Here is a 24,066-nt window from a genome sequence, read left to right as displayed (position 1 = left end):
AGTGGGGAATCCTTGAAGACACTTTCCTCCATGCTGACTCAGAACTTTTCCCACTCTCCCTTCCCCACCCCATCCCTGGCCCCCAGGTCTGTACAACTGCAGGAGCCTTTTGTTGGAAGCTCTTCTGCAGTGAGACCAACCCCACACCTGTGCTCATCCACCTGACCCCAGATGGCATCATTCTATGAGGAAATGAGAACAGGGTGGATCTGTGTTCTACAAAATAAAACCAACCAGGTTCTCTGGTTTAGCCTCTTCCTTGTAGTGTAATAATAAGAGATTTGGGGCTTGGCTATTGCTTTCATTTTGACTTTTTTTGTTGTGAGACAGGGTTTCACTCTGTCACCCAGGCTGGAGTGCAGTGGTGTGATCTCGGCTCACTGCAACCTCTGCCTCCTGGGCTCAAGCAATCCTCCTACCTCAGTCTCCCTAGCAGCTAGGACTACAGGCGCATGCCATCATACCCAGCGAATTTTTATATTTTTTATAGAGACAGTGTTTCACCATGTTGCCCAGGCTGGTCTCAAATTCCTGAGATCAAGCAATCCACTGGCCTCAGCCTCCCAAAGTGCAAGGATTACAGGCATGAGCCACCATGCCAGGCCATCATTAATCAGCTGCTCCAGCACTTGGCAGTTCAGCTCTCTCCTGCTCAGCTGAGCTCCTGATTATACAGAGGTTAAGAGCAAACTGCCTCTGCCACTTAGTAACCTGGTGACTTTGGAAAAATCACTTTGCCTTTTCATCCTTTGGTTTCTTCATCTGTAAAATGAAAATAACAATACCTATTTCATAGGGTTGTTGCTGTGAGGATGTAGTGAGTCGATACATGTAAAGCATAAAGTAGGTTCTATTGAAGTGTTTGCTATTGTATTCAACATGGTCCATTTCTGCTTGGAGATCCATATGACTCTGGGGAGTATCTGTTGGCTCAGCCTAGGTCATGTGTTCCACCTTAACCATCCCTTCCCTGCTCCAAGGTAGAGCCGGTGACCTGAACTAAACCAGCAGACATGCTCCACCTCCAAGACCGGCTCAAGATGGGCATGTAATATAAGCTGGTTCAATTAGAGTGAATCTTTTTTTCTTTTTTTTTTGAGATGGAGTCTCATCCCGTCACCCAGACTAGAGTGCAGTGGCACAATCTCAGCTCACTGCAACCTCTGCCTCCCAGGTACAAGCGCCTCCTGAGTAGCTGGGATTACAGGTGCCTGCTGCCATGCTCAGCTAATTTTTGTATTTTTAGTAGAGACAGGGTGTTGCCATGTTGGCCAGGATGGTCTCAAACTCCTGACCTCAAGTGATCCACCTGCCTTGGCCTCCCAAAGTGCTAGGATTACAGGCGTGAGCCACTGTGCCCAGCCCAATTATAGTGAATCTTAATACACTGGCTAAAAATTCTGGGACACATTCAGTCTCTCTCTTTCCAACAGGACATGTACAAGGACCTGCACAACCCTGGGAGATGCTGGCATATTGGGGCCACAAGCGGTGCTGACCTTAAGGAAAGGGCAACACCTCAGAAAACAAAGTAGATAAATAGAAACCAAGTCCTTAGTGCCATCACTTGATTTCTGGATAAAGCCTCATCTAAGCTATTTATTGATCTGAGCCCTTCATAGTTTAGGCCAATGTGATTTGGTTGTTTTGTTACCTGTAACCAAAAGTCTCTTAACACAAAGTGGATCTGTGAGTGACCAGAGTCTCTTGGGGGTTGTAGCAATCTAGATCCCCAGAGAGGCCAACTCTGAGATGGAGTGTAGGGTGTACAACGTTGATCAATGAGTGCTCTTGGAACCAACAACTGAGGAAGACAGAAGTATGCAGGATTGGGCACAGGGAGAAGTCCAGCTGCAATGCAGGCCCAAGGGTAATTGCAGCTGAGCCTTCAGGAAGTTCTGGAGCCAGAGTAGCCCTTCTGAGTTGTTCTAAGCACTGAAGGCCTAGCAAGTTCCCAGGGGTATTAAACTCAATAAGCCTGTCAGCCTCCACAATGCCCGCAACAGGTCTGGGCACAGATTGGAGAGAAGCTGGGCTCCCAACTGCACCAGGAGGGAGTGGCCCAGAGCCACAGAGCCACGGAGACTCAGGCAGGGGGTTGCTCCAGCACTTCTTCTTGAGAAGTTTTGAGCCCCAGATGCAGTTAGCACATCTGCCCGCCCCTTATCTTAAGACGAAGTTCGTTGCCACCATATCTTCTGCAAGGCCCAGCTGGGGACCCCAAGATACTGGCAAAAAAGCAAATGTAAATCCAGCTTTATCGGTAAAAAAGGAACAGCAGATTTAACTGGAAATTCCCACCTGGCCCAACAGCACCAACCAGAAAGAAGGGAAGAAGAGAGGAAAAAACTGCAGGAAGGAGAGAAAGGAGGGAGGGAGGGAGGGAGAGGAGGAAGGAAGGAGGGAGGGAGGGAGAAAGGGAGGGAGGGAGGGAAAGAAAGAGGGAGGAAGGGCACAGGGAGCAGGGAGACTGTAGATCAGGGTCTGAATGGAGACTCGGTCTTGGAAGTAAATGATCCAAGGCTCCAGGTGCTGGGGAGAGAGCAGGAGGGGAGGGCAGCCCATGGCACTGCCATCTAGAAGGGTAGCGGCTCTTCCACAGGAATGTTGAGGACGACATCCATGTCTGGGGTGCACCTGGTGGGAGGCAGCACAGAGGGCCATGAGAGACCAGAGGTGGGGGTATGGGAGTACCCGCTCAGGGGAGCCCTGCTCTTTAGAACTCTGGTACTTACTTGGGTTGGGGGGCAATCCCAAAATATAATCTGTGACCTATCTGTGACCTCAAAGCCCAAATGTGCATACACAAGCATGAACACACACACACATCAAAAATGGAAAATAAATGAGTTTGGCAGGACGAATGTTCCCCTGACAAGTCTGAGGTCAAGAGGCAGCAGGAACTCAGCTCTGAAATGCTGGGGGCCCTCAAGATAATCACTGGCTTTGGAGTGAGGATGACAGGTTTGATAATTTGACTCCGTGTCACCTTGAGCAAGCTATTTCTACTCTCCCAGCCTCACTCCTTCAGTTGGTACTTAAGTGAAAAGCACTCTTGAAGTGCCAGACCCCAGGTGAGCCTCAGTTTCGTCATCCGTCAAATGGGTTTAATATCCTAACCTCAGTTGGCCGAGCACAGTGGCTCACACCTGTAATCTCAGCACTTTGGGAGGCCGAGGTGGGCGGATCACAAGGTCAGGAGATCGAGACCATCCTGGCTAACACAGTGAAACTCCGTCTCTACTAAAAATACAAAAAAATTAGCTGGGCGTGGTAGCAGGCGCCTGTAGTCCCAGCTACTCGGGAGGCTGAGGTAGGAGAATGGCATGAACCCAGGAGGTGGATGGAGCTTGCAGTGAGCCGAGATCACGCCACTGCACTCCAGCCTGGGTGACAAAGCAAGACTCCATCTCAAAAAAAAAAAAAAAATCCTAACCTTCGTGGAAAGGTTATTCCACCTTCCACCAAGTTATTGGTGGAAAGATTAAATGAGACCATGCCAGCATATAATAAGTGTTCAGTGAATGACAGGCATTATTATTTCCATGAAAGTAGCAAGAGAGATGGATTCCCATCAGCAATATATTCCCCATCGCAGGGACCAGCACAAATATTTAAGAGGTTGAAGGATTACACTCTCTTTTATTCTTTCTCTCTTCCAAGGAGACCATCCTGTCTCATAGCTTCAATAATCTACTGGTACACATGAAGTATTTAGGCAGGAAATGTCAGGATACTTGCAATTTACAATACCATTCACCAAAAAAAAAAAAAAAAAAAAAAAAAAAAAAAAGAATGAACATGAAACCAATATGGGAAAAAAAAAACAATTTTTAAATCTAGATGGGCAAAACTGGCTATTCATTATATCATTCTCTCTACTTTTCTTTATATTTGAAATTTTTCATAATAATAGTTTTATAAAAAAGTGCATCTCTATGCTGGCAACACCTAAATTTCTACTTCCAGCCAATATCTGTCCTCTGAGGTCTACACTTACCTTGTCAATTGCCCACCCAAGGACTCCACCTTGATACCTCATGTAAACCAAACTTACTGTCCAAGTCAACTGTATGGTTTTTTGTTTTGTTTTGAGACATGGTCTCACTCAGTCACCGAAGCTGGAATGCAGTAGTGCGATCACAGCTCACTGTAGCCTGGAACTCCTCAATCAATCCTCCTGCCTCCCAAATAGCTGGGACCACAGGCATGTGCCACCACATCTGGCTAATTTATTTTTTGTAGAGGTAGAGGTCTCACTATGTTGTCCCCTGGTCTCGAACTCCCAGCCTCAAGCGATCCTTCTTCCTCAGCCTCCTAAAGCACTGGGACTACAGGTGTGAGCCACCATGCCTGCCTCCAAGTAAACTTTTGACTGTGCCTACATACACATCCCTCACCCCATCCCAGCCTTCCCAATCTCTGCATTTGACACCACTACCACTCCATTACAAAAGTCAGGAGCCCAGGGATTATTCTTGTTATCTCCCTTTCCTGTACGTCCCAAGTCATACAAGTCCTTCTTACCTTCCTAAATATTTCTCCAATCCATCTATTTCTCCCACCTCTTCTGCCACACACTTGGCCAGGCCACTCCCCATGTTCCCCTGGACAACTGCCCTCACACCCAGTAGAATTCCAGCTGCCACTCTGGCTCCTTGCCAATCTCATCCCCATGCTCTTTTATTTTCTTTTAAGAAAGAGTCTTGCTCTATTACGCAGGCCGGAGTGCAGTAGCACCATCTTGGCTCACTGCAACCTCTGCCTCTAGGACTCAAGCAATCCTCCTGCCTCAGCCTTCCGTGTAGCTGGGATTACAGGCACACACCACCATGCCTGGCTAATTTTTGTATTTTTTGTAGAGATGGGGTTTCACCATGTTGCCCAAGCTGGTCTCGAACTCCTGGACTTAAGCAATCCTCCCACCTTGGCCTCCCAAAATGCTGAGATTACAGGCATGAGCCACCACACCTAGCCCACCATGCTCTTTTCAAACTGACTTTTTCGGAATACAAATCTGATCATGTCACCACGTGGCTTAAGATCCTTTGCTTCTGGGATCAGGCAGAAAATCTGGCCCTACAGGGCACTGCACAGAGGTCCCTGGGGCTGAGTTGCCCTGCTCCCTTCCCGCCACTCTCCCTGTCACTCTTCGTTCCAACCACACTGGCCTCACCAGCTCCGTGTCAATGCCAAGTTCCTTCCAACCACAGCTCCTTCACAGCTCAAGGCTCAACATGTAGTTGGTTCATAGAGCAGTAGCATAAACATCACCCGGGAGCTTCTTAGAAATGCAGAATCAGGCTGGGCATGGTGGCTCACACCTGTAATCCCAGCACTTTGGGAGGCCAAGGCAGGTGGATCATTTGAGGTCAGGAGTTCGAGACCAGCCTGGCAAACATGGTAAAACCCCATCTCTACTAAAGATAAAAAAATTAACCAGGCATGGTGGTGCACACCTGTAATCCCAGCTACTCAGGAGGCTGAGACAAGAGAATCAGTTGAACCCAGGAGGTGGAGGTTGCAGTGAGCTGAGATGGCGCCACTGCACTTCAGCCTGGGAGACAGAGTGAGACTCTGTCTCAAAAAAAAAAAAAAAGAAAGAAAGAAAGAAAGAAATGCAGAATCGTGAGCCCAACTGAGACCTACTGACTTGGAATCTGCTTTTTAACATGATCTCCAGGTGTTTCCTGGGCATGTTCCAGTTAGAGACGCTCTGGTTAACAGCGTGCCATTTCCACTTTTTAGGAGTGAAAATCTGCTTCTTTACTCCTAGTGTTCCCTTCCGTGTGGAAGGGCATCCATGAGTGTATTGCTCCTGGCCTCTCTCTGCCCCTTCATATTCTGCTTTTGGAAAGGGGGTATGACCACCAGAATGGTGAGTGTGAGGAGAGGAAGGGGACACAGGGAGCCCAGTCCCTTCCTCTCTCAGCAGCGAGCAACCCAAAAGGACTCCACTCTTCTCTGCCCCAAGGCCTGGCTCCACGTGGGTCCGGCTCCACCACGACTGGGTGGTTCAATTTGCCTAATTCTGGGTTCACTATTCAGAGACCAACATGCCTAGAAATATAAGCCACAGTCTCTAAAATCAGCTTCACCCGAACAAAGGTGATAACCTGGCCTGCATGCACCTTACCTCTTTCAATCTCATTCACTGTGTTAATTTTTGTATTTTTAGTAGAGACGGTGTTTCACCAACTTGGCCAGGCTGGTCTTGAACTCCTGACCTCATGATCCACCCACCTCGGCCTCCCAAAGTGCTGAGATTACAGGCGTGAGCCACCGCACCCGGCCCCTAAGAGTCACTTTCACAGTGGCATGTACTCTACTCTGCAGCTCCAGGCTCTGCTGCAACTCCACAGTTACTTGTGGCTCATTATCGACTCACGTCCAGTTCCCTCTTTGGCTCCATGAGGGCAGGGCCGAGAACTGTTTTCATTCACACAGTGCCTGGCACTCAGAGGCACTTCATAAATCCAATAGCATTTTGTTTTGGGTTTTTTTTTTTTTTTTAGAAAAAGAAGAAAAGGAAGAGATGGCAATAGGAGAGTAGAAGGAAGGAAAAGGATAGGAGGGAGAGACAGATACAGATGAAGAAGAAAAATTAAAGAATTTGCAAACGCTAGGCTCTGCCATACATGGTCCTGTGGTGTCATCATGGAGAGGTAAGCCTGGGGGACTCCCAACCCAATCGCAGAGGGCTTGCCCCAAGGGAGGGTAGGCAAAGAATTGGTTTCTAGGGCCCAAAAACCTGCCAAGTGAAGAGGACATCCTTCTCTCCTTGTGGAGTGTCTTCCAGGCTATTCTTCCCTGAAGCCAACCACCCCACTCAACTCTGCCTTCCTCAAGAACCCAGAAGTGAAGGGCTGCACCCACTTGGTTGATACATGGAATCTGGGAACTAGAAGAGCCCTTAGAGATTACACAACCCAGCCTGCTGTGTACAGATGGGAATCGGAGGCCTCTGCAGAGATGGGAAAGGTCACATCTGCCCCGGTCAGTGGCAGGTCCAAGGCGGAAACCTAGGCCCCTCCCTCCCTGTACAGGGTTCTGCCATCCACACCAGACTGCCTTCCCCAAGAACAGAGAGCCTCTGTGAGCTCAGAGTGTGGCTGGTTTAAGAGGCAGCGGCAAAAACATCACATACTTGGGTTTCCGAAGCAGAACATCCTCAAACACGACCTCTCGGGGTTCCCGGGTCTGGGCTTGGAGCTCTTCCACCTCGGCCCTTAATACGGGCATGTTCTCCTCAAACTGGTCAATAAACTGAGAGGAAAGGCATAGCGGGGGAGAAGGGAGAAGCCAAACGCCCTCCAACCAAAGGGAGAAAGGTCAAAATGAACAAGGAGCAAAGCTATCTGGGGAAATGGTATGGGCTCTGTTACTGGGACTTGCTGAACTCCAGAGAGGGGACCTCCCCATGCAGGGTGGGGCTGGCTTCCAAGTGAGTGACAATATTCAGTGGTGCTGAAACAGGTGAGGGATCATGGAGAATGGAGACAGGTTACAAACTGGTGGAGAATGCTCAATCATGGGAATAAATGGAGGCTGGCAGAGATAGCGAAGGGCATGCACATTAAAAACCGATGAAGAGGCAAGATAATGAAAATTAATTCAAGAAGGCAGTGATGGTGAAGTTCATTAACACCGATAATGGGTGGTGGGCAGTGACAAGAAGCAAGGGGTAAAGATGCAAGGTGGCTAATGGCTGAATAGGTGATGCTTGATGATGTTGCAAATGGTTCATAGCCAGCGATGCAGGCTAACAAGGCAAGGCCTAGGTCGGTGCCAATCACCTTCCCAGATGAAAGACAAGTGACAGTAATGGCACCGGCAAGGAGGCAGGCCAACACCAAAGTTAGAGACCTCCTGAGTGCCAGATCAGGAGAAGCCTGACCCATTCCCACAGGCTGTGGGGACTGCCCACCCACTGCTCCCCTACAGGGACCACCACCTTCCTCGCCCACGCACTTCTCTGAACCTTTGCATGCATTTCAGGAAGTCTTGGCTTTCCCATATCTTCTGTAGGAGAGCCTTCTCATAGGGACGCTGGGTTTTCTGTGGAGGAAGAAGAGGTCTGGCCCCCAGGTGCCTCTTCCTGGGCAGCAAAACATGGTAGAGACCAATAAGGCTGCAGTGGGCCTGGAGGCAGAGGATGGGGAAGAAGGGGGGGTGGGAGTGGGACCTGGATTCCCCGCCTCCCACACAGCAACTGGCTACTCACTGCCACCACAGAACTCAGAATTTTTTTCTTCTTCTTCTGAATCTTGTCAGACAAGGATTCCAGGACCTTTCTGCGCATCTCACTGAGGTCATCCAGCTCATCCTGGGATCCAGCAGAAGGGTGTTGGCCACCAGCCCGGACTCCCACACAGTCTGGTGGGGGAGGGGCAGGGGGTCCCCTACCTGCTGACTGTCCTTATCCTGCTGCAGCTGGCGCACAAGGGTGGAGATCTGGACAGACTTGATGGAATACTCATGGTCCATGTAAGTGCTCAGGAAGTTCACTTCCTCCTGGGTCTTCTCAATCTTGGCATTCAGCTGCTCCGCCTGCTGCTCTAGAGCTGGGGAGGGGTTAGGGAGGTCGGCAGGGAGAGGAGGCAAGACCTTCCCTCAAGCACCTGGGCCCCAGGAGGCCCAGGTGGCAAGGTCTCCTTGGCCAATAACTGGGGTCTGGGCTGAGGCGAGCTCACACAGGGCAGGGAGGTGGTTAAAAGATAAGGCTCTAGAGGGTTTTCCACCCCTGCAGGAGAAGAGGCAATGCTGGGTAGGCAAAAGGAAGGGAATTGGTGCACGATCCCTAGACTAGTCCCCACTCTGCCACTGACTTGCAGTGTGGCCCTCGCCAAGACTGTCCCTCTCCAGACTTCAGTCTCCTCAGAGACACACTCAAGGAAGTGAGACCAGGCAGATGGGGTGACAGTGGCTCCCAAGACACAACCCATGGCAGGATTAAGACAAAGTCTATCCTGGCTTCCTCCAGAGAGAGATCCCCAATGTCTGGGGTTGCCTGATCCACTGCCCCTCTGCTCAGCAGCTGTGTAGTCTGCTCAGGAAAAAGGAACCACAGGCCAGGCAGGATGGAAGCCAGGAGACCTAGGTTCTAGCCCAGCCACTGACTCCCAGAAGGACCTTGGCAGGAAACGGAGCCAGGCTAGAGTTGGATTCTGGCTCCTAGCTATAAAACCTTCCACAAGCTACTTCACCTCTCTTAGTCTCAGTTTCCTCCCCTGTAAAAAGGACAGCTTCCCTGCCTCCAGGTAGTTGCAATGACTGGGTGTGTGCCTGTAACAATGCAGACATTGGTAGAGACCCAGACATGGGGCCTGGAAAGACCTAAGTGCTGGGTAAGTAGGCTATTCGCTCTGTATCTTAGCCTTCCCATCTGCCTAGAAGAGAGACGATGGGGCTGAGGGTTTCTGAATGGCAAGTACAAGATGAATGCTGTGCTGCTAACTTCCCCAAGGTGCCACGGGGAGGGTCACGGAATTCGCCCAGGGATTCTTACAGCTCATCTTGCATTTCTTCTTTTCTTCCCACTCCTGAAGCTCAGACTTCAATTGCTGCAGCCTCTTCTTGTTTGAATACTCCAAGATGTCGATGATGGTCTGTGGGAGGGGTGGGGTCAACTCACCCACAGGCTCTGCTGGCTCTCAGAAGCGGCCACCCAGCACTTCCTCAGAGGAGTCCCGAATCCCAACCTCACTCCCAGAAACCTGACCAGAGGCTAATCGGGACAGTAACAGAGTCCACCCTTAGGATTGTTGTAAGGACTATATAAATGCATACAGATCGCTTGCTATTACACGTAGAGGTGTTTGCAAATGCTGGTGGTGGTAGCAGCTACCTCTTGCACGGGTACAATATGCGCCAGGTAAACCCCCTCTGGGACGGGTGCTATTGTGCCGCATTTCACAGAGCTCAGGGAGGCAAAGTTAACTCAAAGTCTCCTGGCCAGTGAGTGCTGGCGCGTTGGGATGAAACTCCCATCTCGGTCCTCTTGCAAAGCCCAGGTGAGGGGAGTGAAGTTGAAGAAATGCGTCTTCCAGTTGGAGGAAGCAGCATGTGCAATGGGCAGGGAAGGGCAGGAGAGGGCGCACGAGCACGTGGAGGGAGGGAAGGAGGGCGGGCGGATGCCGAGGGCACTGCCGGCACCGAGGGCAGAGGCGCGGGTCTCACCGCTAGGATGTCCTGCTGCTGCAGCAGGGCCCGCACGTTCAGGGTCGTGCTGTTCTCCATGTCCTGGATGGTCTCGATCAGCTCCTCGTTGAGCTTGGTGAGGAAGTTCTCATGGCTTTGGAGCTCTCGCAGAGCGGTCCTCCCGTTCCTGAGCATCATCTGCGGGCGGAGGGAAGAGTAGAGAGGCGGCGCTGCGCCCTGCCCGGCCGGAGTCCCCAAAAGCCCGTGGACCGCCGCCCCAACCCCGCCAGACTCCCGCCCCCTTGCGGCCTTCTGCTGGTAAATGCGGCCCAAGCTGGGCGGCGGTTCCCCATTGTCTGCGCCGCCCGGGAGCTCCGGGACTCTCCTCCCTTCGGAAACGCACGTGTACCCATCATTTCACATCCCTGAGGTGCGGGTGCATCTTACAGTTGGTGGCGTGTCACCATATAATCAACAAATACATTATTAGTGGGTAAATAAAGATGTGCCTTAATATCAATGGCTTCTCAGAATCAATGAAATATATAAATAATAATAAGGGCCGGGCAGGGTGGCTCACATCTGTAATTCCAGCACTTTGGGAGGCCAAGGTGGGCCGATCACGAGGTCAGGAGTTCGAGACCAGCCTGACCAACATGGTGAAACTCCGTCTCTACTAACAATACAAAACTTAGCGGAGCGTGGAGGCGCATGCCTGTAATCCCAGCTACTGGGGGTGCTGAGGCAGGAGAATCGCTTGAACCTGGAAGGCGGGGGTTGCAGTGAGCCGAGATCGTGCCACTGCACTCCAGCCTGGGTGACAGAGGAAGATTCCATCCCAACAATAGTAACAAACGCCCCAGGTAGGTAAGAAGGTGGCAGAGGCCGGGCGCGGTGGCTCAAGCCTGTAATCCCAGCACTTTGGGAGGCCGAGGCGGGTGGATCACGAGGTCAGGAGATCGAGACCATCCTGGCTAACATGGTGAAACCCCGTCTCTACTAAAAATACAAAAAACTAGCCGGGCGTGGTGGCGGGCGCCTGTAGTCCCAGCTACTCGGAGGCTGAGGCAGGAGAATGGCGTGAACCTGGGAGGCGGAGCTTGCAGTGAGCCGAGATCGCGCCACTGCACTCCAGCCTGGGTGACACAGTGCGAGACTCCGTCTCAAAAAAAAAAAAAAAAAAAAAAGAAGGTGGCAGAGCGACCACCATGTCTGGAGGAGAAGCAGGGGAGGCAAAGTGGATGATAAACGTCAGCATTTCCTGGCAGGCCGTGGAGCTAATGAGTACTCTCATTTCACATAACAGCCCCCTATGGAACAAGGAGGGTCTGAGAGTTAAGTGACTCCCCTAAGATTACACCCAGCAGGTGCATAAAATCTACAGTAACAATAACAATTGTTGAGGGCCCTCTACATGCCAGGCCAGTTGCCATGCCTTGCTCCGCATGTGGCACATGGTATCGGTTCACCTGCCAACAGCTCTACGTTTACTAACTCTGTGTTGCTGATTAAGTGGAGGCTCAGAGAGTTTAATGACTTGCCCAGTGTCACACAGTCAAGAAGTGGCAGGGTTGGAACTGGAAAGCCAGACTTCTGAGTCCCAATGTCTGTCTTTCCACTATGCTAAAACAAGAATTGGGTAGCCTTAAAACTGCAAGGCATGGCTGAACCACGTAGTGACTAAGACTTGGATGTTGAACCTAGACACACCTTGGTTCACATCCCAGCTCAGCCACTTACCATCTAAAAGAATCTGGGCAAGTTAGTTAATGTTTCAGAGCCTCCTTATATTCATTCTAAAGGTAAGGAAACTAATACCTGTTTTAGAGAACTGCCATAAAATATAAATGAGATTGGACAGCTGTGGTGGCTCACGCCTGTAATCCCAACAATTTGGGAGGCCCAGGTGGGAGGATCACTCAAGGCCAGGAGTTCAAGACCAGCCTGGGCAACATAGTGAGACCTCATGTCTACAAAAAATAAACAAAATTAGCTGGGCGTGGTGGTGTACGCCCACAGTCCTAGCTACTCAGGAGGCTGAGGTGGGAGGAATGTTTGAGCCCAGAAGATCGAGGCTGCAGTGTTGGGATTGTGCCACCACACTCCAGCCCGGGTAACAGAGCAAGAACTTGTCTCAAAAAGTAAGTAAATAAATAAATAAAATTTTTTAAAAAATTAAAATGTTAGCTGGGCATGGTGGTGGGCACCTATAGTCCTAGCTACTTGGGAGGCTGAGGCAGGAGGATCTCTTGAGCCCAGGAGTTTACTGCTGCAGTGAGCTATGATTGTGCCATTGCACTTCAGCCTAGGTGACAGAGCAAGACCCTGTCTTTAAAAAAAACAAAGAATAAATAAATAAATGAGATGAAATTTACAATCAAGCCGCTTAGTGAGAGTGCACTTATATGCACTCAGTGAACAACAGGTGATACTTCTGGCTCTAACCCTCTACCCCTGCCATAAATATTTGCTCTTTTATTTTTTCCTGTTCTTCCTCATTTCTCTATCCTTTACTAAAAACTACCCCTTCCTACTCCTCAGCTCCTTTATTTCTCATATAACAGTAATCATGCCGATGTATTGAGTGCTTACTATGCGGCTGATACTGTGCTAAGCACTTCATATGCACTGCAGCACATCAGCACATCACCCTCACGGCAACCCTAAGAGATGGGCACTATTATTAGGCCAACTTTATAAAAGCGGACAGCACTCAGACACAGTGGTTCACACCTGTAATCCCAGCACTTTGGAAGAGGAAGGTGGAAGGACTACTTGAGCCCAGGAGTTAGAGCCTGGGCAACAAAGGGAGATCCCATCTCTACAAAAATTAGCTGGGCATGGTAGTGCATGCCTATAGTCCCAGCTACTCTGAGAGGCTGAGGTGGGAGGATCACTTGGGCTTGGAAAGTCCAGGCTGCAGGGAGCCATGATCATGCCACTGCACTCTAGCCTGGATGACACAGCGAGACCCTGTCTCAATCAATCAATGTGGATACTAAGGATTAAATTCAGTGACTTATCCAAGGTCACACATAGCAGAGCTGTCATCCTTGAAGTCCAGGCTCCTAGCCACTCCACTATCTTGTCTCCACATCACCAGACCAAAATACCCAGAAGTATCTTGTGAAAAACATTATTCTCCAAGTCCTGGGCCCACTGAAACAGCAGCACTAGGGTTTCAGTTCAAATGTCACCCACCTTAGCAGCCTCTCATTAGCACCCTACCTAAAACAATTACTGCCACACTCTCCTCCGTGCCTCTAGCCCCCAACCTTATTCTTAGGCTTCTCTTTGGCTCTTATCATCACTTCAAATATCTTTCTCTTGTTGATTGTCAGTCTGCCCCATCCAATACAATGTAAGTTCCCTAAGATCAGAGGCCACATCACTGGTGAATCCTCCCACTCAGAACAGAACCTGGCACATGGTAGGTGCTCAATCAATATTTGTTGATTCACTAAATGAATGAAAGATGGTAAGAGACAGTATTAAGAACTGGACTGGTTAGGAGCACAAGTTTTAGAGCCAAATTGTCCAGGTTCAGCTTTTATATCAATCAAAAACACATAAACCCCTCTAAAGTTAGGATAAAAATAACAGAAATGGCCGGGCACAGTGGCTCACACCTGTAATCCCAGCACTTTGGGAGGCCAAGGCGGGCAGATCACTTGAGGTCAGGAGTTGGAGACCAGCCTGGCCAACATGGTGAAACCCCGTCTCTACTAACAATACAAAAAAATAGCTGGGTGTGGTGGTGGGCACCTGTAATCCCAGCAACTCAGGCGGCTGAGGCAGGAGACTTGCTCAAACCTGGGAGGTGGAGGTTGCAGTGACCTGAGATCTTGCCACTGTACTCCAGCCTGGGCAACAGAGTGAAACTCTGTCTCAAAAAAAATAAAAATAACAGAAATATGAGTTCCTCCTTTAAGAATACTGGGCCACCTCTAAACCATTTTGCAAGATAAAAGGTTAAAGGGGAAAAAAAACATTTCAAAGCAAATTATATTTTCCCTTGTTCTTTATATAGTAGTCATTGTTCATTGAGCTATTAAAAACTTTCTTGAAGAATTATTCTATAGTATTTTGTAGTCTTTATAATACTTAGTATTTTACTTTCTGCTATGTATGCTAAGGACTTGTCTTCCTTTAGGCATTTCAAATACTTTGAAACATTGTTCAGATAATTCCAGAAGCCATAAAACAATGTATAGCAAGGAAATTAATTACCTACAATTGTATCGATTGATGTGAAAATTTTAATTGTCAGTTTCTAAGGCTTGCTTCAAAGTACACTGTATGAAAGTTTAATTTACTGGAATTTTTGTTTTATTTTGTTTTGTTTTTTTGAGATGGAGTCTCACTCTGTCCTCCAGGTTGGAGTGCAGTGGCACCATCTCAGCTCATTGCAACCTCTGCCTCCCAGGTTCAAGCGAGTCCTGCCTCAGCCTCCTGAGTAGCTGGAACTACAGGTGTGTGCCACCACACTCAGCTAATTTTTGTAGTTTGAGTAGAAATGGGCTTTCACCATGTTGGCCAGGCTGGTCTCGAACTCTGACCTCAAATGATCCACCCACCTAGACCTCCCAAAGTGCTGGGATTACAGGCATGAGCCACCACACCCAGCCAAGTTACTGGAAATTTTAAGATAAAGAAGCCACTAGATCCTGTTCCTAATGCAACAAAATAACAAGCAATTCTGATAATTTCTTGAGTCTTAAACAGAACAGCAAATGCTTTGTATAACTGGCTTTGACCCCTGATCCGGCCATTTCCTGACTGTGTGACCTGGTGCATGTCATTTATCTCCCTGCACCTCAGTTTCCCGGTTTGTAAAATGGGAACGAGGATAAGTGTGCTCGCATGGTTCCTGTGAGGAAGAAATGAGTCAAGTCTGGCACCCACAAAGTTCTCAGCACATGTTTGCTAGAGCCATCATCCCCATCCCCGCCCTGGGCCCAGTGTCCAGGGAAGATGTGCCTCATACCTTCATTAACCGGATTTTGGCCTGCATCTTCCCAGGGTCCAACTTCCGCCTTCTATGTAGTTCTCGTGGATTCTTCGGCTGGTGGCTTGTCACCACTCCAGTGGGCTTGGAGTGGAACACTAGGGGTAGACAGGAAAGGACAGGGAGAGAGTGAGGGTACAGGCAGGCCTGAGGCCAGGTTCCTGGGAGCACACCTTTAATGAGAGGCGGGCCAGGCCCCAGCTCCACCCTCTGGCTGCCTTATAGTGTGACACTAGACTAACAGTGAAATTCACACCCTTCATTAAGCTCCCAGGACCTAATCTGGGCCTCGATATAAGGGAGCGACAAGCCCATGTGAAAGAAGTAACTATGAGCATGGGCAGAGGGGAGGGCAGGGCAGCCAGGAACCCCGCTCCCAACTGTCCAGTCAGAGAGTCGGGAACTCCCACTCCTTGTGTCTTTCCAGTAGCTGCGGCAGCACAGGACAGCAGAAAGACCAGAGTCTAGCAGCCCTGAATCCAAATCTCTGCTGTCCCACCAACCTGGCTGACAGAAGGCCTGATGGGGTAGGGGTTAAGAACAAGAACTAATGAGCCAGACAGTCTAAGTTTAAATCCAGGCTCTTGGCCAGGCACGGTGGCTCATGCCTGTAATCTCAACACTTTGAGAGGCCAAGGCGGGAGGATCACCTGTGGTCAAGAGTTCAAGACGAGCCCCGCCAACATGGTGAAACCCTGTCTCTACTAAAAATACAACAAATTAGATGGACATAATGGTGGGCGCCTGTAATCGCAGCTACTCGGGAAGCTGAGGCAAGAGAATCGTTTGAACTCAGGAGGTGGAGGTTGCAGTGGTGCGAGATCGCACTCCAGCCTGGGCAACAGACAGAGACTCCATCTTAAAAATATATATACATATAATCATAAAAATAAAATTTTAAAAAATCCAGGCTCTGCCTTCTATTAGCTGTGTGACCTTGAGCAAGTCAAATGACCTCTGTGTCCCTCCATTCGTCCACCTATAAAATGGGAATAATCATCACGCCTACCTCGTAGGGTCTTCGTGAAGATGAAAGAAGAAGTTACTATACCTTAAAGGTATTTGGAATAGTGCCTGATGCATATTCAGTGCTGGATACACATTACCAGTTGTTACTCTTACTTCTGCTGACCTGAGAAGTGGGACCTCAACACCAGACAAAGGCACTGCGGCTATGCAAAACTCCAACTGGCTGTCTCTGAAACACTCTAAGAGCTGTGGTTCTGCCAGACAGGGAGTATAGGCATCTGGGGGGCATATTCAGAGGAATCCCTGTTTCCTCTCCGCCTGTCATGCAATGACATGAGACAAATCACCCAGGTGGATCCAGCTCTACTCTCAGTCGCCACCAAAATCCCTGCTTCAGGTACAACCCAGCTCATCTGGGAAAGATATTAATCTCTTTAATAGATCAATGTCCTTCATCTTGAGAAATGGTGGCATTAACTATGGAGACGATTAAGTAAATTAATTTTGTGTTTAATTTATAAATTACCTGTACATATCCAGTTTTTAGTTGTAAAGAGATAGAATGATTAATAGGTTAATCTTGTGATTCTAATTTTAAAAGTGTAAGTGGGATTTTGATTTAGATTCAAGTTGAAAGGTTTAAGACACTCTTATTAAATATGTATAAATTACTTTTATTATTTAAGAGAACATAAGATTACCTATATTAATTTTCTTTTTTTTTGAGAAGGAGTCTGGCTCTGTTGTCCAGGCTGGAGTTCAATGGCGAGATCTTAGCTCACTGCAACTTCTGCCTCCCAGGTTCAAGCAATTCTCCTGCTTCAGTCTCCCAAATAGCTGGGATAACAGGCGCCCACCACCACACCCGGCTAATTTTTTTATTTTCAGTAGAGACAGGGTTTCACCATGTTGGCCAGGCTGGTCTTGAACTCCTGACCTCAGGTGATTCAGCTGCCTCAGACTCCCAAAGTGCTGGGATTACAGGTGTGAGCCACCTCGACTGGTCAGATTACCCAAATTTAGAAGTTTAAGTATTAGATATACAAGAATTACGTAAATACCCAATGGGTTTTTGTTAATCAGACAAGTGAACTATTTGAAAATGAAAATGAATACGTTAAATTTTAAGATGTGGCTTAAAAGGTTTAGGAGAATTTAATTAACCAAGTTCCAAAATCCCCTTACAAGTATTTATAAAAATTGTAAGATTCTTAAGTGGAATTTAAACACTTAAGGAAGATTTGCAGTTTTAATAATATTTATTTTCATTATTGGTAGTAGCCCTGATTTATCTTTTTTTAAAATTCAACCTTTTATTTCAAGATAGCTCAGATTCACAAGCAGTTTTAAGAAATAATACAGAGGGGGCCGGGCGCAGTGGCTCACGCCTGTAATCCCAACACTTTGGGAGGCCGAGGCGGGCGGATCACAAGGTCAGGAGATCGAGACCAGCCTGGCAAATAAGGTGAAACCCTGTCTCTACTAAAAATACAAAACAATTAGCTGGGCATGGTGGGGGGGGTGCCTGTAGTCCCAACTACTCAGGAGGCTGAGGCAGGAGAATGGCGTGAACCCAGGAGGTGGAGCTTGCAGTGAGCCAAGATCATGCCACTGCACTCCAGCCTGGGGGACAGAGCGAGACTCCACCTCCAAAAAAAAAAAAAAGAAAGAAAGAAAGAATACAGAGGGGCTGGCTGTGTGGCTCACATCTGTAATCCCAGCACTTCGGGAGGCTGAGACAGGTGGATCACCTCAGGTTACGAGTTCAAGACCAGCCTGACCAACATGGGGAAACCCCATCTCTACTAAAAATACAAAAAATAGCCAGGTGTGGCTGTGCACGCCTGTAATCCCAGCTACTTGGGAGGCTGAGGCAGGGGAATCGCTTGAACCTGGGAGTTGGAGGTTGCAGTGAGCTGAGATCACACCACTGCACTCCAGGCTGGGTGTGAGAGAGAGAGAGACTCTGTCTGAAAAAAAGGAAAGGGGAGGGGAGGGGAGGGGAAGAAAAAGGAAAAGGAAAAGGAAAGGAAAAAGGAAAGGAAAGGAAACAGAGGGAGTCTATGTACCCTTTACCCAGTTTTTCCCAATGTCAACATCCTGCAAAAGTACAGTACAATATCACAACCAGGATATTGACATTAAGATGGGCAAGATATAGAACTTTTCCATAACCACAAGGATCCTGCCTGTTGCCTTTTACAACCACACCTACTTCCCTCCCCTTACCACCCTCCTCACAACTCTGCCCTAACCCCTGCAATCACTAATCTGTTCTCCATTTCTATAATTTTGTGATTCCCAGAAGGTTATATAAATGGAATCATCCAGTATGTAACTGTTGGGATTGACTTTTTTTTTTACTTGGCATAATTCTCTGGAGATTCATCCAAGTTGCTGAATATATCAGTAGTTCTTTCCTGTTTATTGCTATATAGTTTTCCATGGTATGGATGCACCATAGCTTGTTTAAACATTCACCCATTGAGGGACTTCAAGGTTGTTTCCAGTTTTGAGGTATTATGAACAGGGCTGCTATGAACATTCACATACTGGCTTTTGTGTGAATGTAAGTTTTCATTTCTCTGGAATAAATGCCCAAGAGTAAAACTGCTGGGTCGGATTACTAGGAAGTGCATGTTTAATGTTGTTAGAGACTGCCACACTCGTTTCCAGAGAGGCTGCATCATTTTACCTTCCCACCAGCAATTGCACACAATCTGATTTCTCCTCTTTGCGAGCATTTGGTGCTATCACTATTTTTTCATTTTAGCCATTTCGACAGGTATGCAGTGATATCTCACTGTGGCTTCATCTGCATTACCCCAATGGCTAACGACGTTGAACATCTTTTTAATGTGCTTATTTGACATCTGTGTATCTGCTTTGGTGAAATGTCTCTTCATGTCTTTTTCCCATTGCCTAACTGAATTGTCTGTTTCATTGTTGGGTTTTTAGTTACTGAGATATTCTACATAGTAGTCCTTTGTCAGATACATGGTTTGCAAATATTTTCTCCAAATCTACAGCTTGTCTTTTCATCCTCTTAAAAAGGTCTTTCATAAGCCAGGTGCGGTGGCTCTCGCCTATAATCTCAGCACTTTGGGAGGCTGAGGCAGGCAGATTACTTGAGGTCATGAGTTTGAGACCAGCCTGTCTCTACTAAAAATACAAAAATTAGCCGGGCATGGTGGAACACGCCTGCAGTCCAGCTACTCGGGAGGCTGAGGCAGAAGAATCACTTGAACCCGGGAGGCAGAGTTTGCAGTGAGCTGCACTCCAGCCTGGGCAACAAAGCGAGACTCTTTCTCAAAAAAAAAAAAAAAAAAAGTTCTTTCACAGAACGAAATTTTTAATTTTGATGCAGTCCAATTCATCTATTTTTCTTTTATGGGTCAAGCTTTTGGTGTGATATCTAAGAACTCCACTTGACCCTAGGCCCCAAAGATTTTTCTCTCCTGTTTTCTTCTAAAAGTTTTTCAGTTTCACATTTTACATTTAATTTCTATTTTATTTTATCTTTGAGCTAATTTTTATATTTGTTGTTAAACTTAAATTTTTTGTTTTTGTTTTTGTTTTTTTGCCTATGGATGTCCGATTGCTCCAGCGCCACCCGTAGAAAAGGCTTTCTTCCTCCACTGAATTGTTTTTCCACTTTCTGAAAAACCCATTGGGAATATTTGTACGGATTTATTCCCGTTTTCTCACTGGGAAGTGCTGGCAGTGTCCAGCAGGGAGCTGATCCTTCATTCCCTGCTTGGTGGTGCTGATTCCACAACTGGGATAGTGCCGGCAGGAATGAGTGGAGAGGTCATCTTCTAATCCCTACCTGGCAGAAGAAGGTAGTGCTCTGACTCTCTCTCTAGGGTAGTGTCAACAGAGTCCGACAGTGACAAGATTTCATGAAGTGTCATGAGGTGGGACTGGTCACCTCTGGACTTCACTCCACTCCCCCAGCCTACCTATGTCAGTAGAGCCTGGTGGGAGCCTGAGCCTATATCCCTATCCAGCATCAGTGAGGTAAAATAAGGTGGTGAGATGCAGGGCAACTTGGCATTCTACTGTCCCATCTCCTTTTTGTGTTTCAGTGTTGCCCACAGGGGAGCTGATCTAACATTACTTACTCGGAGGCAATGAGGTGGTATGAGTGATTTTATACATAGGTGTATACATAAGTATGCTATATTGTCTATGAAGTTCATTTCAGGATACCAAAGAAATATTACAAAATATTTGCTATTAATTCTTACAACAATCCTATGTGGTATTAGCGTCCCCATTTCACAAATGAGAAAACCAAGGCTCAGAGAGATGAATGATTTTTCCAAGTGAGTAAATGGCAGAGCCAAAATCTGACCCCATGTCTGCCTGAGCCTGACCCAAGGCCTCAGAATTCCCCTGTAAAGCATGATAATGATGTGGCAGAGATTATTCTATGAGTTCACCAAACCTTGTTTTCTTTTCTTCCTGGAAAAACAGAAGGACTACATTTCCCACCTTCCCTTGTGGTTAGCAGAGGTCATGTGGCTAAATTATGGCCCCTGAAACATGAGTAGGAGTAACATTTGTCACTTCAAATCCGGACCCCCCCGCCAAAAAAAAATGCCCACATAATTGTCCATGTTCTTGTTCTCTCTCTTCCCTCTATGCCAGCTGAATGCAAAAGTATCCAGCACAAGACTTCGAGACCTTACAAAATATCAGACCCACAAGGTCAAAGGAACCTGGATCCCTGAATGACCATGTGGAACAGAATCCCTCCTTCCTCAGATCCACAAATGTACTGTGACATAAATGAGACATAAACTTCTATATCAATACTTGCAATTTGGGCATTGTTTATTATATCAGTTAGCCTACCCTAATATAAGTGGTGTCACCAAGAGCCAAGAGCAGCCACTCTATCCTGTCTCCAACCTCCACACCAGCTCCCAGCTGCCTCCACCTACCTGGTTGGACCCTAGTCAAAGTCTTCATTTTGCTTATATGAAGGCTGTTGGCTTGTTGGACTGGAGGCAGAGTAGATGGCTTGGTTTCCTGCTTGGACTGCTGCCATGGAACATAATCCTACAAAATATACAATCAGTCACATAGCACCATGAGTTCATATCCCAGCTCCACTCTTTTCAGATATCTGTAACCTCAAGCAAGTGACTTGACCTCCCTGAGCCTCGATTTTCTCATCTGTAAAGTGGATCTAATAATAAAACCTACTTCTGCCTGTTGGCACAAGAATTCCGAGAGATATTTATGAAGCATGTGGTAAGTGCTCCATAAATGTTAGCTATCACTTTTTTTTTATCAGCCAGCCAGAATTTACTAAGCACATCCAGGCTGTGAGGTGCTAAGAACTGTGAGAAACAGAAGGCATGGAAAAGACGCAACATCCACCCTCAGGAAACCAGAGTAGCAATCAGATGAATAAGAGAGCAGCATAATACACCCTTACATTCTGATAAGACAGTGAGAGGAGAAAAATGAGGTTCTGAGGCTTGCTCTGGCTCCCACAGCAAAGTGTGTGACCCGGCTGGGACTGGAATTCGGGTCTCCAGTCTATATCCGTGGAGCAGTCACAACCGTGAGAGTGGAGGGCAGGTGGACTGCAGGGCCAGCGAGCCTCCCACCCCAGCCCTAGTCCCCCAAGACTCACCGAAACCTGGAACTCGTAGACTGTGGAGTGAGTCCCAGAGTGGTTGGGTCTGGAAAGAGTTGGGAAGGGAAAGAACTTCCATTATCCCCAGCCCAAGGGGGCAGCAAGCAGCAACTCAAAACAGGATTGGAGTCTTGAACCAGAAACTGCAGTTCACCGGGTACAATAGCGCCGCGGGAGTGGGGTGGGGCCAAGGAGATGTGGGCGGGGAGAGGGCGGGGTCAGAAGACTGAGGGCCGACCTCTAGGCGAGGGCGGCACAGCGGCGGGGTGTGAAGTACTCATGCGCATTCCGCCTTTCTTCCAATTTTTTTTTTTTTTTTTTTTTTTTACCTACTTTTGTAAGACATGCGCCATTGGGGAAAATGGAAGAGAAGCTGCGAGTCTGTGAGACACTGATCTTCTAGAATAACTACTCGGCTTTTCCAACTTCCTTGTCTCAGTGTAGATCGCGCAGTAACCCAGGCCACTCAAAGGTCCGGAGACCTGATGCTTTCGCCAGCGTCTCGGTCTCCAAGGAAACGCGACGCCGGCTACCGAGCGCCTAGAGGGACTAACCTCTCAAGGCAAAATCTAGTTCGGCCCTCTTTTCAATTTTCAAATTCCCTTCAGTTTGCTCTGCCCATAATCCTAAAATATTATATCATATTTCTCCACTCTCATCAAACTTCCACCACTTCCCTCGCTATCTTCACTTTTGACTAATGAGTTTGCTTCCAATTTTACTAAGGAAATTTTGGGAATCAGTAAACCCACTAGTTCACAGCACCATTTACTCGCCTACTTGCCTCCTTCCTGTAACTACGTATAAACTGCCTACTAAGACCAATTCCTACATTTGTGCACCGAATCCTATCCTCTCACATTTTCTCAAAGATATTGGCCGAGCAGTTCTCCTCGTTTTTTCCTCCTCTTTTCCCTCTCCTTTGTATCATCAGTATACCAACGTATTTTTAAATTTCTTCTATTTAAAAAGCTTCACCACAGCGGGACACGGTGGGTCACGCATATAAGCATGAGAGCACTTTGGGAGGCCAGAGGTGGGAAGATCGCTTGAGCCAGAAAGGTCCAGGCTGCCTTGCCGTGAGCCATGATCCAGCCACTGCATTCCAGCCTGGTTGACAGAGCAAGACCCTGTCTCTAAATAAACAAACAAACCACTTCCCCTCCAGCCAGCTCCCATGTCTGCTTCATTTTAAAGCAAAACTCCTAGGTTTGCCTATTCTGTTTCCCATTGTTTTCCCTCCACTCAATCAGGCTTTCACTCTCCACTGAAACTGCCCTCATCAACATCATTGGTGACCTCCACTTTGCTAAACCCTATGGTCACTTCTAGGTCCTCCCCTTATTTGGCCTGTCTGCAGCATTTGACACAACAGATCACTCCCTCCCCTGAAACACTTTCTTAGTATCCAGGAAACCACTCTTCAGTTGCTTCCTGCCTCCTTTTCAGTCTCCTTTGCTGATTCCTCCTCTTCTCCCTTTATTATTATAGTATCCCAGGACTCAGTCCCAGGCCTCTCTCTTCCAGTCTCATGGTTTTGAATAATATCTGTACCCAGATGCCTCTCAGACTCGTCTCCAGCCTCCCCCTGAATTCCAGTCATATAATAATGTGCAGTATTTTTCCAGAAACATTTTTCCCAAACTCAAAATAGGGCAACTCTCTTCTTGGAATCATCCTTAACTCATCTCTCATCCCACATCCATCAGCAGATCCTGTTGCAATAACTTCAACATATATCTGGAATAGGACCACACACACACATAACACACACACACACACACACACACACACACACACACTCCTCTTTCCTTTTGTACCCCAACTAAAGTACTAGCTGCCACCCTTGCCCTACACACCAGATTTGCTAGATAGAGCAGGGATTTAAAAGTGAATTCCAGTTTAAAAGATAATTGGGAGGGAGCAATAATTTTAAATCACTTAAACTTCAATAGGGGAACATTACTATAGAATACCATGTCAGAGCTCCCAACCTTTTCTGCCTCTTAAAAATCACAGGAGAATGTGTTTAAGTGCACTGTGGTAAATAGAAGCAGCTTCTAGGATAAAAAGCAATTAACCCGGGTACTCTGGCTATTCAGGCCCCTCCTGGCTGACCCTGGAGCTGAGGGAATCACTATATTGGGTACCCTCATTTGCAGAGCACACCATATGAGAGCATTCTTGCTGGGAAACTCTGTACCAGGAAACCATTAAAAAGTAAAAGATAAAGGCTGGGCGCGGTGGCTCACACCCGTAATCCCAGCACTTTGGGAGGCCGAGACGGATGGATCAC

General features: G+C 47.6%; 1 protein-coding gene across 2 annotated transcripts; it reads right to left on the bottom strand.

The window, feature by feature from the left end:
• Positions 1-2,241: 2,241 nt before the first annotated feature.
• Positions 2,242-22,288, bottom strand: C10H20orf96 (chromosome 10 C20orf96 homolog). Of its 2 annotated transcripts, none has more exons than XM_001111583.5 (11): positions 22,104-22,288; positions 21,768-21,816; positions 21,067-21,184; positions 15,128-15,246; positions 10,180-10,338; positions 9,509-9,608; positions 8,407-8,564; positions 8,225-8,326; positions 7,972-8,058; positions 7,148-7,266; positions 2,242-2,637 (listed from the first exon to the last, which is right to left on the bottom strand). In XM_001111583.5, exons 1-11 carry the CDS (start codon positions 22,121-22,123, stop codon positions 2,577-2,579), a joined length of 1,092 nt encoding a protein of 363 aa, XP_001111583.3. In that variant the 5' UTR covers positions 22,124-22,288; the 3' UTR covers positions 2,242-2,576. The 2 variants fall into 2 exon arrangements, with proteins under 2 accessions (XP_001111583.3, XP_077807531.1); XM_077951405.1 differs by lacking the exon at positions 2,242-2,637 and adding an exon at positions 5,271-5,391.
• Between the last annotated feature and the right edge of the window lie 1,778 nt (positions 22,289-24,066).

The sequence above is a fragment of the Macaca mulatta genome, chromosome 10 (genome assembly GCF_049350105.2).
Source record: "Macaca mulatta isolate MMU2019108-1 chromosome 10, T2T-MMU8v2.0, whole genome shotgun sequence".
Taxonomy (NCBI): Eukaryota; Metazoa; Chordata; class Mammalia; order Primates; family Cercopithecidae; genus Macaca; species Macaca mulatta.
Note: the sequence above shows the minus strand (reverse complement) of the source record. Positions and strands in the feature narration are given on the sequence as shown.

What these genes read in the sequence shown, in the direction of transcription:
- C10H20orf96 (XM_001111583.5), bottom strand. Translation starts at nt 22,123, where the DNA reads ATGGCGCATGTCTTACAAAA. An exon ending in CCAAAATCCGGTTAATGAAG is followed by an intron (nt 10,339 to 15,127) that starts GTATGAGGCACA and finishes CTCCGCCCGCAG; the next exon opens with ATGATGCTCAGGAACGGGAG. An exon ending in GCATGCAAAGGTTCAGAGAA is followed by an intron (nt 7,267 to 7,971) that starts GTGCGTGGGCGA and finishes CTTTCCTCTCAG; the next exon opens with TTTATTGACCAGTTTGAGGA.